The sequence below is a fragment of the Pristiophorus japonicus genome, chromosome 18 (assembly GCF_044704955.1).
Source record: "Pristiophorus japonicus isolate sPriJap1 chromosome 18, sPriJap1.hap1, whole genome shotgun sequence".
NCBI classification, from domain to species: domain Eukaryota; kingdom Metazoa; phylum Chordata; class Chondrichthyes; family Pristiophoridae; genus Pristiophorus; species Pristiophorus japonicus.
Window position 1 is genome coordinate 103,244,042 of NC_091994.1, and position 16,866 is coordinate 103,260,907.

A 16,866-nucleotide genomic window follows, 5' to 3' on the forward strand; every position below is an offset into this window, starting at 1 on the left:
ATTTAATTGAGGAACATCATAGCTGAGTCTGATTTTGTCCTCATCTGACTTCCACACACATACTTTCCAATAGGATTCAGCTGATAGTAAATGGGAGTAGTGTTTTACTTTTTCGCCCCTCTCTATCTCTGCAATCTCCTCTAGCCCCGAGATATCTGTTTGGTCTCCTAATCTGAGGAAGGGCGTTCTTGCTATTGAGGGAGTGCAGCGGAGGTTCACCAGGCTGATTCCTGGGATGGCAGGACTGTCATATGAGAAGAGACTGGATCGACTGGGCCTGTATTCACTGGAGTTTAGAAGGATGAAAGGGGATCTCATAGAAACATATAAAATTATGACGGGGCTGGACAGGTTAGATGCAGGAAGAATGTTCCCAATGTTGGGGAAGTCCAGAACCAGGGGACATAGTCTTAGGATAAGGGGTAAGCCATTTAGGACTGAGATGAGAAGGAACTTTTTCACTGAGAGTTGTTAACCTATGGAATTCCCTGCCGCAGAGAGTTGTTGATGCCAGTTCGTTGGATATATTCAAGAGGGAGTTAGATATGGCCCTTGCGGCTAAAGGGATCAAGGGGTATGGAGAGAAAGCAGGAATGGGGTACTGAAGAAATGATCAGCCATGATCTTATTGAATGGTGGTGCAGGCTCGAAGGGCCGGATGGCCTACTCCTGCACCTATTTTCTATGTTTCTATGTTTCCTCTAATTCTGCCCTCCTGAGCATCCCTGATTATAATCGCTCAACCATTGGTGGCCGTGCCTTCTGTTGCCTGGGCCCTAAGCTCTGGAACTCCCGCCCTAAAGCTCTCCGCCTCTCTCCCTCCCTTTCCTCCTTTAAGACACTCCTTAAGACCTACCTCATTGACCAAATTTTTGGTCGCCTGCCCTAATTTTTCCTTATGCGGCTCAGTGTCAAATAACACTCCAGTGAAGCGCCTTGGGACATTTTACTATGTTAAAGACGCTATATAAATACAAGTTGTTTTCATTGTTATAAAAAAAACACGCCCCCTTTCCAATCCAGGGATACAGTCACCAGTTGTGGACCTCTGTGCTCGCATTGTCGCATGGTCTGGCAAGGCCTCAATTTTAAAATTCACAACCTTCTTTTTAAATGATTCCATGGCCTCGCCCCCTCCCTATCTCCGTAACCTTCTCCAGATCTTCAACCCTCCCGAGATCTCTGTATTTCTCCAATTCTGGCCTCTTGCGCATCCCTGGTTTTCATCACTCCACCATTGGCGGCTGTGCCTTCAGCTGCCTGGGCCCTAAGCTCCGCAATCTCCTCTCTGAACCTCCCCTCCTCTCTATCCCTTGTTCCTCCTTTTAAAACGCTCCTTAAAACCTAGCTGTTGGTGACCTGTCCTAATATCTCCTTATATGGCTCGGTATCGATATTTGTTTGATAATGCTCTTGTGAAGTGCATTTGGAACATTTTACTGCGTTGAAGGCACTTTATAAATACAAGTTTGGGCGGTAAGTGAGTGAGGATAGGATTAAAATCAATTTGATGCACTCTTCGGTTAAATAACCTGCTAAAACATACTTTCCATGCTTACACAATGATCGCTTGTTAAAGTACCAGAGAGGTTCATGGTACCATAACCCCAGTGAGAAAAAAGAGTGAAATTGGAGGGACAAGCAGCAAAAAAGATCTTTTGCAGTATTTATTGCATTGTGCAATTTTCCATGATTGTGAGCTGTACTTCATCACTGTGCGATTTGTACTGATCTTACCACTTCATAAAAACAGACAAAGCTGCACTTGCATTTCAGTCAATAAATATTTTATTTGGGCTCATTGAGTGTTGTGTCTGTGGGTAGTGCTTCTTGTTATTTGTGGGAGACTACTGCTCCGGGCTAATCTGAATGGCTGGACATCTGTTGCAAAATGCGGGGATAGATGCTGTTGTTTGCAATCTTTGGACCAGTAAATAATAAATGAGATCCATTCTGTGTGCCTAAAGTAACTTCTTGTGAGATTATGACAGGTACGCGGTTGCTTTGAAAGTGGTTGAAGCATTAATTATTCAGCAGTGTGCTAACAGCAGGTTTATAGAAGTGTCAGGGTTGAAATCTACAATGGAATAGCCTGGCAGCATTTAGCATACCCAATGGCCTTATTAAACTGCAGGTAAGGGTTTTGGTACAGATAAAAAGAAATCACTTGCATTTATATAGCACCTTTCACAACCTCGGTACGTCCCAAAGCACTTTACAGCAAATGAAGTACTTTCAGAGTGCAGCCACTGTTGTAATGTAGGAAACGTGGTGGCCATTTTGTTCACAGCACAGTTCCATAAACAGCAATGAGATAAATGACCTGATAATCTGCATTTTTAGTGATGAATATTGGCCAGGAAACCGGGGAAACTCCTCTGCTGCAGGGTGTTTTACGTCCACCACAAAGGGCAGATGAATGGCCTCAGTTTAATCTGAAAGACAGCACCTCCGACAGTGCAGCACCCTCTCGGTACTACCCTGAAGTGTCGGCCTAGATTTATGTGCTTCAGTCTTTGGAGTGGGACTTGAACCCCACAACCTTCTGACTCAGGGATGAGAGTGCTACCCACTGAACCAAGGCTGCCTGTTGTGCTGTGTGAGCTGGCAGCACTGAGTTATACTGCCAGTTGTACAACACCATTTGTTCAGAGCAGCTCTGTGCATATGTACTTACACAATTACAACAGTGACTACACTCCAAAAGTACTTCATTCGCTGTAAAGCGCTTTGAGACATCTGGTGGTTGTGAAAGGCGCTATATAAATACAAGTCTTTTTTAAAAACATATGGGTGGAACAGTACTTAAATTTGTTTCTTTCTAAGTTTTTCTTTCTCCAAATTTTTCCCTTTGTCCCCTGAAGCTACTGACTCTTACTGGGGTACAGCATCATCATCATAGGCAGTCCCTCGAAGCGAGGATGACTTGCTTCTACGCCAAAAAGGGATGCGTTCACAGGTGTTTCAATGAAGGACCTAATATCCCAGGTCCCAAAATACATCTTGAAGGGTGGAAGTTGCCTGTGCGTGGATTTTTTTAACGTGTGGTGGCCGTTGCACACCAGCCACCACACGGGCTTGACAGAGCTAGGTCTTGGTCCAGTGGCAAGGATTAACCAGGACGACTGGAGACCTGCTCTGCTGCACGGACCGAGCTCGCACACATATCGCAGCGTGGGCTGGCCCGTGCTGCCCCTGGGCCCTTGCCCCTTCTGGGCCACAGACTCACGCCTCTCTTGGGCCCCGGTCACTTCCCTCTACGAACTCTTGCCTCTTCTTCGTCCCACCTTCTGTGCCTGCCCACACTGCAGTCAGCGACCTGACTTCGCAGCCGTCGCCCTCCTGCAGTGGTATGCCGCCGCACGTTGCTCCCTCTGATGGCCCCGGCCTGCTGGTGGTCTTGCAGCCCGGGACCGCGCCGATTTCCGGGCCGGGCCGGCGTCCGCTGCTCCCTCTAATGCAGCCTTTCAATCACGGGGGGCAAACCCTCTTCAATTCACTAACCTGGCCTTTCAACTCACCAACCAATCAGCGTCCTGCAGCCCTGTGACGTCATTACTCCCTCAGCAGATTCTGCCCCACGATGGCGGCTGTTGCCCGGGGGCCTGTCACCGGGAGAAAGCCCCGCAGCTGCCGGGGGCCCCGCTCGGGGCAAATGCCGGATCCGCCCGACGGCCGGAGGTGCAGAGAAAATTCCGAAGTGGGGAGGAGGAGGAAGCGGCAGCGGGGCGCAGGAGCCCTGGAACCGGCGGGGAGGCTTTCTAAACATCCCGGGTAGGCCTCAGGCCCCGAACAAGAACCTGAGGTACAGCACAGTTCTATTGGTAGCCTTCTGGTGCCACAGCCAAGTGGTCACTACTCATGAAGGAGCCCTGAGTGTTGTTTCCCCTGGCATGAGAGTCTAGAGCCAGGGTACATAGTCTCAGGATAAGGGGTCAGCCATTTAAGACTGAGACGAGGAGGAATTTCTTCACTGAGGGTTGTGAATCTTTGGAATTCTCTACCCTAAAGGACTATGGATGCTGAATCGTTGGGTATATTCAAGGGTGAGATAGATTTTTGGATTCTTGGGGAATCAGAGGATATGGAGATCTGGCGGGAAAGTGGAGTTGCGGTCAAAGATCAGCCATGATCTTCTTGAATGGCGGAGCAGGCTCGAGGCACCGTATGGTCTACTCCTGCTCTTAATTCTTAAGTTCTTATATGGACAGTGAGCATCCAGCTGTCCAGCCCAACCCAACTCTATCCTCACCCATGCACATTTCACCAAGAATCACTGGACAGTGATCACAAGCTCATGGATGGGTACATCGGAAATGCTGGACAAAAAAGACCAAAGTCCATCTAGTTCGCCTTCTACCATCCTGGTAATGGCATGATACAATGGAGTTGATGGCTAATCGTGTCAATCAATCTCTCATTAATTAGTCTACAACAGATCCAGAAGTATCACGAGAAAAACCCCAGTATTGGAGAACTTTGGGAATCATAGGTCCAAAGTCACCATTGTCCTCCCAAGCATTCTACACTTAGTACATGTCCATTTCCTAATCCAGGGATGTTGGGCCAATTGTAGTAACTTTACACTAGCTCTGTATGATAGCATCTGGCTTAGCACAGTACATGAATTGAACCCGAGATATAAAAACATAAGAACATAAGAAACAGGAGCAGGCATAGGCCATTTGGCCCCTCGAGCCTGGTCCGCCATTCAATAAGATCATGGCTGATCGGATCATGGACTCAGCTCCACTTCCCTGCCCGCTCCCCATAACCCTTTACTCCCCTATCTCCGCCTTAAATATATTCAATGACCCAGTCTCCACAGTTCTCTGGGGCAGAGAATTCCATAGATTTACAACCCTCTGAGAGAAGAAATTTTTCCTCATCTCAGTTTTAAATTTGTGGCCCCTTGTTCTTAGACTATGTCCCCTAGTTTTAGTTTCCCCTATGTGGAAATCTCCTCTCTGCATCCACCTTGTTGAGCCTCCTTATTATCTTATAAGTTTCAATAAGATCACCTCTCATTCTTCAGAACTCCAATGTATATAGGCCCAACCTACTCAACCTATAAGTCAAACCCCTCACCTCCAGAATCAACCTAGTGAACCTTCTCTGAACAGCCTCCAATGCAAATATATCTTTCCTTAATTATGGAGACCAAAACTGCATGCAGTACTCTAGGTGTGGCCTCACCAATACCCTGTACAGTTGTAGCAGGACTTCTCTGCTTTTATACTCTATTCCCCTTGCAATAAAGGCCAACATTCCATTGGCTTTCCTGATTACTTGCTGTAACTGCATATTAACTTTTTGTGTTTCATGCCTCTCTGTACTGCAACACTATGCAATTTTTCTCCATTTAAATTATAATTTGCTTTTCTATTATTTCTGCCAAAGTGGCATATCCTGTGTGGTATACAGAATGATATCTTTACTAAAGGAGCTGATTGGATGGAGTTGGGGGGAGGAGGGGGGGCGAGGAGATGTCTAAATCCTAGCTTGTTTATTACATCGTGCTCCTAGGAATTTCAAGACCCTGAATCCTCATTGCTAAAACCGTAAACAGCGAAAGGAAAGTGGTCTTCAAATTTCCCCACTGAAATATCCTGTTTGCATGCACCTGTCTGACAACTAATGTACACGTCAGTTTACATAGCAGCTTAGTGTTGCTACAGGCTGGCACCCATTCAATGCCTGGTCCAATTAGTGCGGATTCTAAATGGATTGGATCATAAAACTCCACCTAATGACTTCTCCTATTCCTGAGAGGGTTCTTGTATCAGTCATTCTACAACAAGATCAGTTCTGTTGACATCTGCCTTGCATTCTGAAGTACTTAGGAATGAGCCTGTCTAGAAAATTGTCCCTGCTTGGATACAGAGTTGACAGTTGAAAAATCAATCTGACAGCAAGGTATTTGATGATATGTATTAATGTTTTTTTTTGCACCAACTATGGCCAGTTGCATTGCGTTAGCAAGAAACTACTTGTACTGTCGTTTTCTGCATAAAATTTTGGGCCCTTGTATCTTTTGATGTGGTTATCAGAAGTTTAGAGGCAGGATTTGTTAAATATGTTTCAAACCCTTTTCTCAATTTCTATTAGGTTGCTCAGGTAAAAAGTCTTCCTGTTTCAAATCTAGCATTCTCACAAAGGGCAAACAATATGGAGCTATTAGCTGTTTAAGTGTTCTTCCTTTTGCCAGAAGACTTTCTTTAATCCTTATATTAATGAGCTTTGTTTAAATTGGACTGAAGCTTTGTAACAAGCCTGTAACTGGAGTATGCTATTTAACTTGCATTTCATTCCTAGAATTAACGTTTAGCAGCTCATTAAAAATCCATGGGTTAAATAACACTGCGTGATATTTGCAATGGACACACTAACGTGTTTGTATGAAATTCTTTTGCTGACTATTTTAACAAAGGCTGTTTATTTTGAATGGATTATCGCATTCATTAAAGCAGAGGACTTTCACACGAACGTAGTTATCAAACTTAGTTTTATAATGGTGACTTGACTGCGATCTGACCCAGCGTTAACTGACTAAATTGTCTGCTTGGTACTGAGTCTATTCATGATGCTACACTGATTAACATAAATCTCTTAAGGATTGAACCAGTTTCCGCAAGGATTTTAAAGTTTAAGTACCAGGATGTAAAGCTGTTGAAGTCCAAAGACTCCTTTCCCACAGTTTACAGCTCTTTGGAAAATTCCTTCAGAGTGCACCTATTGCATGTGGACTGTATCTCACACTTTAATAGAAGCCACACAGAAAAATGTCACAATGTTCTTTTGTGCCTTTCTAGTCTTTTATTCTTTCTTTGTTTCTAAGTTGTGGAAAAAAAGCTCACGTGATTTTACTTATTTTCACTGGAGAAAAGACTTGGGTTGGGGGTGGAGGGGAGACAGAATGTGATTCAGGTCTTCAAAATAATGAAAGATTAGATAGAAGTAAGCAAGATATTTAACTCAGACATTGACCACAGAACTTGCAGACACAAGTACAAAATTCACAAGTTTTGAGCGAGGTTAGAGATTAGCAAGAACCTTTAACTCGCAGGATACTGGACTTGTAGAAGAAACTCCAAGAGAAAATAGTTGATTCAGAATAAGGTGACACCTTTCAAAGAGAGCCAGATTGCTATCTGTTAAGAAAGGGGTTCAGTGTTCTCGAAATATTAATAGCACTGCTTGATTTCTTCTCAAGGGAACATCAGGGAAAGAACTGGATGTTACTTAAAATAGGGGATAGGGAGGGTGTAATGTATGAACATAGGGTCTGCCCACCAACTGGGGGCACTACCATTGGAGGTCCTAGGGGTCATAGGTACACTCGTGCCATTGTATCTTCACTGCTGGAAGCCATTAAAGTCTGGCCAGGTTGCACCTAGTCACTGGCTCACAGTGCAGAGTTCATTGTATCATTTCATACACTACAGAGGGGCTACTCTGTGGTTAACTTAAAGCATATTAATTAAAAGACATCAGAATGATATAAAGAATGATACGGCACAAAAGGAGGCCATTCAGCCCATCGTGCCTGTGCTGGAAATAATTTTGTATTGAAGTACCTGCATCTTGACATATTATCTTTCTATAGCACTCCAAGATGTAAAATATAGTGAGATTGTTCACACTAGGAGGCAGGGGAGGCCTACACTGCCCACGTGAGGCTGTAGGAGGACTCCTGCTCCTCCTGGCCCACAAAGAAAACCTTTAAGCTTGCCTTACAGAGCCTCTTCGAGGAGGGGGCGTGGTGGGGGTCTGACCACATTCTTGCTGTCGGGTGATCGTTGCAGGCACCCCATTGACTGTAGGGTTAAGATGGTGTTGGGGTTCCCTTGATGTAAGAGGGCCTTGATTTGCATGAATTTATGATGCACCCCCCCCCCAACCCCCCGACACAGGTGGGCACGTCATATGCCTGAAAAATCAGCCCCGATCCAGGATTGAGAGGGTTATCACCTGCTCTATTTTAACTGCTGCCCAACCTAGATTCTGCCAGGCGAGGGTAATTAAAGCATTTCTATAATTAGATGAAAATGCACAAAAAATAAGGCAAAAATAAAAGAGTGAATATTGTAGGTTAAATATTAAAACTGGGTTTTGCAGAGGAGCTCTGTGATAGTGAACATGAAGCAGTACTGCGGTCATTCATAGTTGTCACAGTTGCTGATGTCTCCACAAAACATTTTGGCCTTACCTGGTACGATAGTATTGTATGGACGCGAACACATTTGTATGAAAGACCCCAGTCCCCTATTTTAACATAAGCATTTAAAATAAATGTTTTAAGCATTCATAATCTGGTATCCTCTGGTATGATCTGGTATCCAAGGAAGAGGCATATAAATTGGCCAGAAAAAGTAGTAAACGTGAGGTCTGGGAGAAATTTAGAATTCAGCAGAGGAGGACAAAGGGTTTACTTAGGAGGGGGAAAATAGAGTATGAGAGGAAGCTTGCAGGGAACATAAAAACTGACTGCAAAAGCTTCTATATATATGTGAAGAGAAAAAGATTAGTGAAGACAAACATAGGTCCCTTGCAGTCAGAATCAGGTGAATTTATAATGGGGAACAAAGAAATGGCAGACCAATTGAACAAATACTTTGGTTCTGTCTTCACCAAGGAAGACGCAAATAATCTTCTGGAAATACTAGGGGACCGAAGGTCTAGCGAGAAGGAGGAACTGAAGGAAATCCTTATTAGTCAGGAAATTGTGTTAGGAAATTGATGGGATTGAAGGCCAACAAATCCCCAGGGCCTGATAGTCTGCACCCCAGAATACTTAAGGAAGTGGCCCTGGAAATAGTGAATGCATTGGTGATCATTTTCCAGCAGTCTATCGACTCTGGAGCAGTTCCTATGGATTGGCTGATAGATAATGTAACCCCACTTTTTAAAAAAGGAGGGAGAGAGAAAACCAGGGAATTACAGACCGGTTAGCCTGACATCGGTAGTGGGGAAAATGTTGGAATCAATTATTAAAGATGTAATAGCAGCGCATTTGGAAAGCAGTGACAGGATCAGTCCAAATCAGCATGGATTTATGAAAGGGAAATCATGCTTGACAAATCTTCTAGAATTTTTTGAGGATGTAACTAGTAGAGTGGACAAGGGAGAACCAGTGGATGTGGTGTGTTTGGGCTTTCAAAAGGCTTTTGACAAGGTCCCACACGAGATGAATGTACAAAATTAAAGCACATGTTATTGGGGTAATGTATTGACATGGATAGAGAACTGGTTGGCAGACAGGAAGCAAAGAGTAGGAATAAACAGGTCCTTTTCAGAATGGCAGGCATTGACTAGTGGGGTACCGCAAGGTTCAGTGCTGGGACCCCAGCTATTTACAATATACATTAATGATTTAGATGAAGGAATTGAATGTAATATCTCCAAGTTTGCAGATGACACTAAGCTGGGTGGCAGTATGAGCTGTGAGGAGGATGCTAACAGGCTGCAGGGTGACTTGGACAGGTTAGGTGAGTAGGCAAATGCATGGCAGATGCAGTATAATGTAGATAAATGTGAGGAAGGCAGAATATTATCTGAATGGTGACAGATTAGGAAAAGGGGAGGTGCAACGAGACCTGGGTGTCATGGTACGTCAGTCATTGAAAGTTGGCATGCAGGTACAGCAGGCGGTGAAAAAGGCAAATGGCATGTTGGCCTTCATAGCGAGAGGTGCAGGGAGGTCTTATTGCAGTTGTATAGGGCCTTAGTGAGATCACACCTTGAATACTGTGTACAGTTTTGGTCTCCTAATCTGAGGAAGGGCATTCTTGCTATTGAGGGAGTGCAGCGAAGGTTCACCAGACTGATTCCCAGGATGGCAGGACTGACATATGAAGAAAAACTGGATCGGCTAGGTTTATATTCACTGGAATTTAGAGGAATGAGAAGGGATCTCATTGAATCATATAAATTCTGACGGGATTGGACAGGTTAGATGCAGGAAGAATGTTCCCGATGTTGGGAAAGTCCAGGACCAGGAGTCACAGTTTAAGGATAAGGGGTAAGCCATTTAGGACCGAGATGAGGAGAAACTTCTTCACTCTGAAAATTGTGAACCTGTGGAATTCTCTACCACAGAAAGTTGTTGAGGCCAGTTCATTAGATAGATTCAAGAGGGAGTTAGATGTGGCCCTTACTGCTAAAGGGATCAAGGGTAATGGAGAGAAAGCAGGAATGGGGTACTAAAGTTGCAGGATCAGCCATGATCATATTGAATGGTGGTGCAGGCTCGAAGGGCCAAATCGCATACTCCTGCACCTATTTTCTATGTTTCTATGTTTCTATGATTTCAAGGCATTTGTTTCTCGGGCAGTATTTGCGACACTAGTTGAGTTATCTGTGTTCACAAGGCTAATTTGCTTCCATATTATGGCGATGCAGCACAGGAGGAACAACAGCTGTGAAGCATAGGTGCCGGCTGTATTGGCAGCCATGCCTCCAGCTGCCTAGGCCCTAAGCTCTGGAATTCCCTCCCTGAGCCTCTCCGTCTCTGTCTCCTCCTTTGAGATGCTCCTCAAAACCTACCTCTTCGGCCAAGCTTTTGGTCATCTGTCCTAATATCTCCTTGTTTGCCTCTGTGTCAATTGTGGTTTGTGTTGTGTGAGGCGGACTGTTTGGGCTGGGTGCTCTTTGCCTTTCCGTCATTGTTGATAGGTTTATATGTAACCTTTAGGGCTGTTGACCAAGGGCCGTGCGACTGTTTGTCGGCCAGCGCGGATGCAATGGTCCGAAATGGCCTCCTTCTGCGCTGTAAATTTCTATGTTTCTAAGTGCCCTTGAGAAGGTGGTGGGGAGATGCCTTCTTGAACCGCTCTGGTAAGAGATCTTTGGCGGTGCTGTATTGTCACTCCTCAATGGGAGATGGAGCTAACAGATAAAGAAAACTTAATGATTTTGACAATTTAACATACTTAGACATGAAAAAGACATACACTGTTCGAAGCAGGTTGTGAAGAAGTGGATTAGTAAAACTTACAACTCACAATATGACTTCTGTTGATCCCAGGCTTTTCATATCTGTTTCACACAGGTACAAAATCTTTCAACATGATGTCCCCCACTGGAGATAACGCTGAGTTACTGGCTGAGATCAAAGCTGGGAGAAATCTGAAGCCAACTGCTCAGAATAGAGGAAGTACTGTGGTCTATACAAGCTCGGGGACAATTGTGAGTATATCAGAGACATAAAATGTTGCATTGACCATTGCAGACCTGAAATCTAATAAAAGCTCAGCGTTTCACCAACTTTCCTTTCTTTTGTTTACCACATTATAGCCTGAACACTCGAGCACAAAGCAACAGGTAGCTAGTCCGACTGAACCGGTTGTGAATGGAATCGGAATGGCACAGTCAACTATGCCTGATGTCGAGTCTCTCATACCGACTCACGACGAGCAGGGAACTCCGATCCCGGAGTGGAAGAGGCAAGTGATGGTACGGAAACTGCAGGTTAAGATCCAGGAGGAGGAAGACCAGAAACGTAAAGTGAGTTTTTAAACATACACACTCTTACCGTATCTTTGTGGTTAGTGCCCTCTTCGCTGTGTTTTTTTTGATCGGCTTCAAGATTTATGAAACCATAATTTTATTAAAATTAATGGCAATAGGTTGCACCAAAATATATTTGAATGAAGGGAAATCTGAGGAAAAAAAGCTTAGTAAAGAGGGCTAACCTGGCTGAAATTAAATTTCTCACAGTTATGCCAAGCAAAATTATAAAAATATCAAATAAGTTTCCGACATTACAACAGTGACGACATTTCAAGACGTACTTCATGCTTTGGGACATCCGGTGGTTGTGAAAGGTGCTATATTATTGCAAGTTTTTTTTCTTTTATTAATGTGCAATTAAATACATAGAGGTTACAACATGGAAGCATTCGGCACAACCAGTTTGTGTCAACGTTAACCCTCTACCCGAGAAAATACTTCTAATCACTTTTACCCACCCTGTTCCCATATCTCTTCAACCCCTTTTCCTTCATCCACCTGTCCAATCTAATCTTGAATGTTGGCTTAGTTTCTGCCTGACCCAGTAAGTTCTACAGCCTTACAATTCTCTGTGTGAAAAAGTTTCTCACCCTCTGAGATAAGTCAACACGCTGGAATGCACTGGCTGAAAGGGTGGTGCAAGCAGATTCAATAGTAACTTACAGAAGGGTTGGATATGGACATGCTTATTTGTACTGCAAAAATGGCCACCATGCTCCACCCTTTGTTTCTGATTGGTCCCCTTGCAGGATAAGCCACACCCTGAAGTTTCACAGGAATGTCTAACTGGAACCGTCCATCCCACGGTCTCACTGACTTTGCAAATTGTAACTCGATCCACTTTGACTTCCTGAAGCAACAGAGGACAGAGCTCTCCAGAAGACAGCAAGTCCCAGCCAAAGTGCCTTACCCCAATCCATCCCCCCCACCAGCCAAAGTGTCTTACCCCAGTCCATCCCCCCCCCCCAGCCAAAGTGCCTTACCCCAGTCCAAGCGCATGCCTCCCCCAGCCGAAATGCCTTACCCCAGTCCAAGCGCATGCCTCCCCCAGCCAAAGTGCCTTACCCCAGCGCATCCTTTCCCCTCCACCCCCCCACCCCACCATAGATGTGGCAGGCATTGTGTACGGATTGTTAACAGGTTTATTGTATATGAAGTGAATAGTGACAGTCTTGTGGCTTCTGGAGATCATCCACTCCAACGATGTCCCTTGCAGGGGGTTCGAAGAACGTGATCCATCTTCCCCCAACCCGTATCTCTTCCTCCCCCCCCACCCCAGTTTCTTAACCCCAAGCCTCTCTCTCCCCCCACCCCAGCCTCTCACTGTGCCCCAGCCTCTCAGTCTTCCCCCCCGCCACCAGCCTCTCTCTTTCTCTCTCTCCCCGCCCAGCCTCTCTTCCCATCACCCCCCAGGCCTCTCTCTCTCCCCCAGCCTCTCCCCCCCCAAACCCCCTCCCCCTGCTGAGCCCATGCCCGCCGCTCTCAGCCTCAGGACCGCCGCTCTCGGCCTTAGGATCGCTGCTCTCGGCCCATGGGCCCAGGACTGCTGCTCTTGAGCCCAGGCCGGCCGGCGGGAGGGCGGAGAGAGTTGCAGCCTCAGGTCCTGCTTCTCGGTACCACATGCATGGAATGATTCGGGCCGGGAGGGGAGGGGCGGAGCTTGACAGGGGGCGGGGATTGTCGCCTGTCGGTCAGAAAAGTGCAGTACAAATAGTTACATTCGTTGGATACTTGAAGGGGCAAATTGCAGGGCTATGGGTAAAGGGCGGGGAAGTGTGACTCATTGGTTAGCTCTTTCAAAAAGCCAACAGAGGCATGATGGGCTGAGTGGCTTTCTTCTGTGCTGTATGACTCAATGGTTCTATGAATGTCTGGTTTGAATGCAGCCCAGGCTGGCTTTAAGTTAAGTTCTTCCTAGCCACTATTTTAGATTCTGCTTGCAATACAACCCCACAACTCAGTGGAACCGGCTCAAGGGTTTGAATGGCCACGTTCCTATTTGGAATCCTTGCTTGGTCTCTGTTTTGGATACCAACTGCAATTCTACATTCTTGCTTTTTGTCATAGGCTCTCCTCCCTCTACAAACTTGCCTTTAATTTACCAAAGGCAGCTTCAAGTTTCCTTCATTCCAAGAATCTTCACGTGTTTGTGCACACTGAAGTATCATTAGGAAAAAGTATGCATCGCAGATGTATCCTTGGCCACCATTTGATGCCCACACATCGAGATAGCAATGCCAGCCTTTATGCTTTACTGAAACCTTGGTGATAACCTCAAACTTCCATTTCCCAGTGCTATCGAGTCTCCTCTTGTTAAGTATAAAAATGAATCAGACTGATAAATAATCCTGAATACTCTTCTGCACAAGTTAGATACAGGAGGATCCTGATCTTCTGCTCTCATATGGGGCCCAAATTTCCCCATGAGTTGCACCATTTTTTTTGGTGAAACTTGATTTTTCTGGTGTATCTTTTTAGTTGCAAATATGGCCATTTAATTTGCGCCAGTGTAAGTGAGTTAGTTAGGTTTTTTGTTAGGCCAGTTTTTTTTCAAAAGGGGGCGTTCCCAGCCACTTACACCATTTATGCCAATTTGGACAGATAAAAGTTGTACTAAACTAACTTAGGGCAGCATATGTGTCCACTTTTGTCCGCTCAGAAAGACCTTACTTACAGTTAAGGAATCGGCACAAGCAACTACATTTAAAGCACCACAAAGCACCAAACAAAGCACAAAAAGTAATAAGCAAATATTTAACAAATAAAATAGAAGGAACCCTGCCCCTAAAGCACCAAGACCAAAGTAATAAGCAAGCAATAAATAACAAATAAAAAAATCGAAGGAACCCTGCCCCCAAAACATCAAAACCAATCAGCAAATAACAAATAAAAAATAGAAGTCCTTCCTTCGGGAACGCAGCGGGCCACTGATGAGGGAGCCCATTCGGCCAGGACTAGGGACGGTGTGCTTCAGGCCCCTCCCACACAGTGCGCGTTTGTAGAAACGGCCTGCCAGGAGCTACTGCACATGCGCGCAGACTCTAATGAGCATGTGCAGAGGTAGTGCCGGGACCTAGCTCCGCCCCCCTCTTTGTTCTGTGCCATGCCAGCTCCACAGACGGTCCGAGAATCGGCCATGATCGCAAGTATTTTTTTTGCCGCTGCTTCTGATCTAAAATGTCGGCGGGGGACTCGGAGATGCGTCGAAAAAACTGGAGGGCCAAATTTGGGCCCATTATCCCTAGTCACACTTATCACTGAGCCAGACCAGCAGGAGTTGGGTCTTTAGGTTAGGGTGCTTTTTAGATCTGCCCGGCTGCAACTTCAGGTCAGGTCTTCTGTGTACCTTTATGAAATTTCCTTATGCACTTGGGCGTCAGGTTAAATCAAGGATTTGGGCCTAGTTCAGCGAGGTTTCAGTCAGCATAAGCCAGTTATGCACAAATTTTCCCAGTAAATATGGCCCAACCCCGCTCTTACACCATAGTTACACCAAAACTTTTCAGGAAATTCCAAGCCAACATCCTCTTTTTTTGTACTAAAGATTTATTTACCAGATTTTACAGAAATTTAGCACTCCTCAACATTTTTTAATTGGTCTGCACCAATTTAATCTGGATACTTGTCACAAACTTCCAAATATGCAGATTTTTTTTTTTGTCTTCCAGACCATACAATGCCTCGAATTATTTGAAAACTATAATCTAGCCACAGTATAAACACATGTGGACTCTCAGTCTATCTGCTGAGAATTTATTTGGTAATGCTTGCTTGGCATAGCTGGTGTGAGTGTGAATTGGATTGCCGTGCAGTGTGCAACATTTTAGTGATTGAGATATTTTAAATAATGGACTTTACTAATAACAACTTACAAGCATTGGGATGAACTTGAATGCATTGTGTACCAGTTATACATTATTGAAATTCAACTCCCTCATAATATTCTTTGTACCAGTTGTAACTCATTGACATAAAACTGTGCCTGAATGTGCATTGTCCCTTTTATGAAGTATCGCTTAAGGGACTAACCTAAAAATGTTTAAAAGTCATTAAAACAGTGTAAGCTCCTCAAATACTGAAAGTACCACCTGGTTATCAAAATATAAAATATGTTTGCGTATTAGAATTATAAGGAAAAAACGTGGTCAATGTATAGCAGATGCGAGTGTATAATTTAATGTGTATTTTCACAATTTACTATATGAAAAATGATGGAGTAAAAATTCAGATGCTCTCACTCTCAGTATATCCTGGCAGCACATATCACACATCACAAAGTTTGCACTCTAAGCCCGTTACATCTTGGCACGTTCCAGGAATTGGCACTTCAGTGTTTTTACCCCGATATGAAAAGTGGTTACAGCATTCAAGCTGATTAAAACCAATTAAGGAGTTAGTCTAAGGAACGGTGGATGGAGCTTAATGTAGATAAATGTAAGGTAATGCATACTGGAACAGGAACAGCAAACATGTGCGTGATAAAAGAGTATCAATTCGCAAAGGTGAAAAGGAAATGGAATTGGGTGTGATTAAGCTGAAGTTGCCTTCTCAATGTGAAATGTTAACAAACCTAATCTGGTACTGGAGTACGTATCAGGGGCATTTGGCTCTAAGCTAGAATAACTTATTCCGCTTGTGTAAAGTCAGTAGTGAAGCCACTTTTGGAATTCTGTGTGGAGTTTTGGTCAAAGGATAATTCCAGGACTTAGGCACCAAATTTTGAACTGAGACTTTCAGAACTGAACTTATATTCTTTGGGTAAAAGAAAATTGGGCAGAAACATAATCCAACTCTTTGAAATACTGGGAGGTACAGATGATGCAGATGTAAGCTGCCGACTTGACTTAGCCTGCAATTGGTTGGGAGGTAGAAGACAGAGAGTAAGGATAAAGGGAATGTACTCTCATTTGTGGGATGTGACATGTGATATTCTCCAAGGATCTGTACTGGGGCCTCAGTTTTTCACCAAAAATATATATATGCCACATGGGTTAGGCCTCAGCTGGAGTATTGTGTCCAATTCTGGGCATCACACTTTAGGAAGGATGTCCAGGTCTTGGAGAGGGTGCAGAGGAGAGAGACTTCAGTTATGTGGAGAGACTGGAGAAGCTGGGACTGTTCTCCTTAGAGCAGAGAAGGTTAGGAGGAGATTTAATAGAGGTGTTCAAAATTATGAGGGGATTTGATAGAGAGAAACTGTTTCCACTGGCAGAAGGATCAGTAATCAGAGGACACAGATTTAAGATAATGGGCTAAAAGTCCAGGGGGGAAATAGGGAGAATTTTTTAACGCAATGAATTGTTGTGATCTGCAATGCACTACCTTAAAAGTTGATAGAAGCAGATTCAATAGTAA

The 16,866-nt window shown here is 44.5% G+C and overlaps 1 protein-coding gene across 1 annotated transcript in view; it reads left to right on the plus strand.

Annotated features, from left to right (window-relative positions):
* espn (espin) overlaps positions 1-16,866 on the plus strand; it is a 196,131-nt gene that overhangs the window by 150,748 nt on the left and 28,517 nt on the right. The window contains exons 10-11 of the mRNA XM_070861017.1: positions 11,051-11,187; positions 11,296-11,505. Of these exons, the coding sequence (XP_070717118.1) occupies positions 11,051-11,187; positions 11,296-11,505 (347 nt within the window). The remainder of the gene's footprint in view (positions 1-11,050; positions 11,188-11,295; positions 11,506-16,866) is intronic.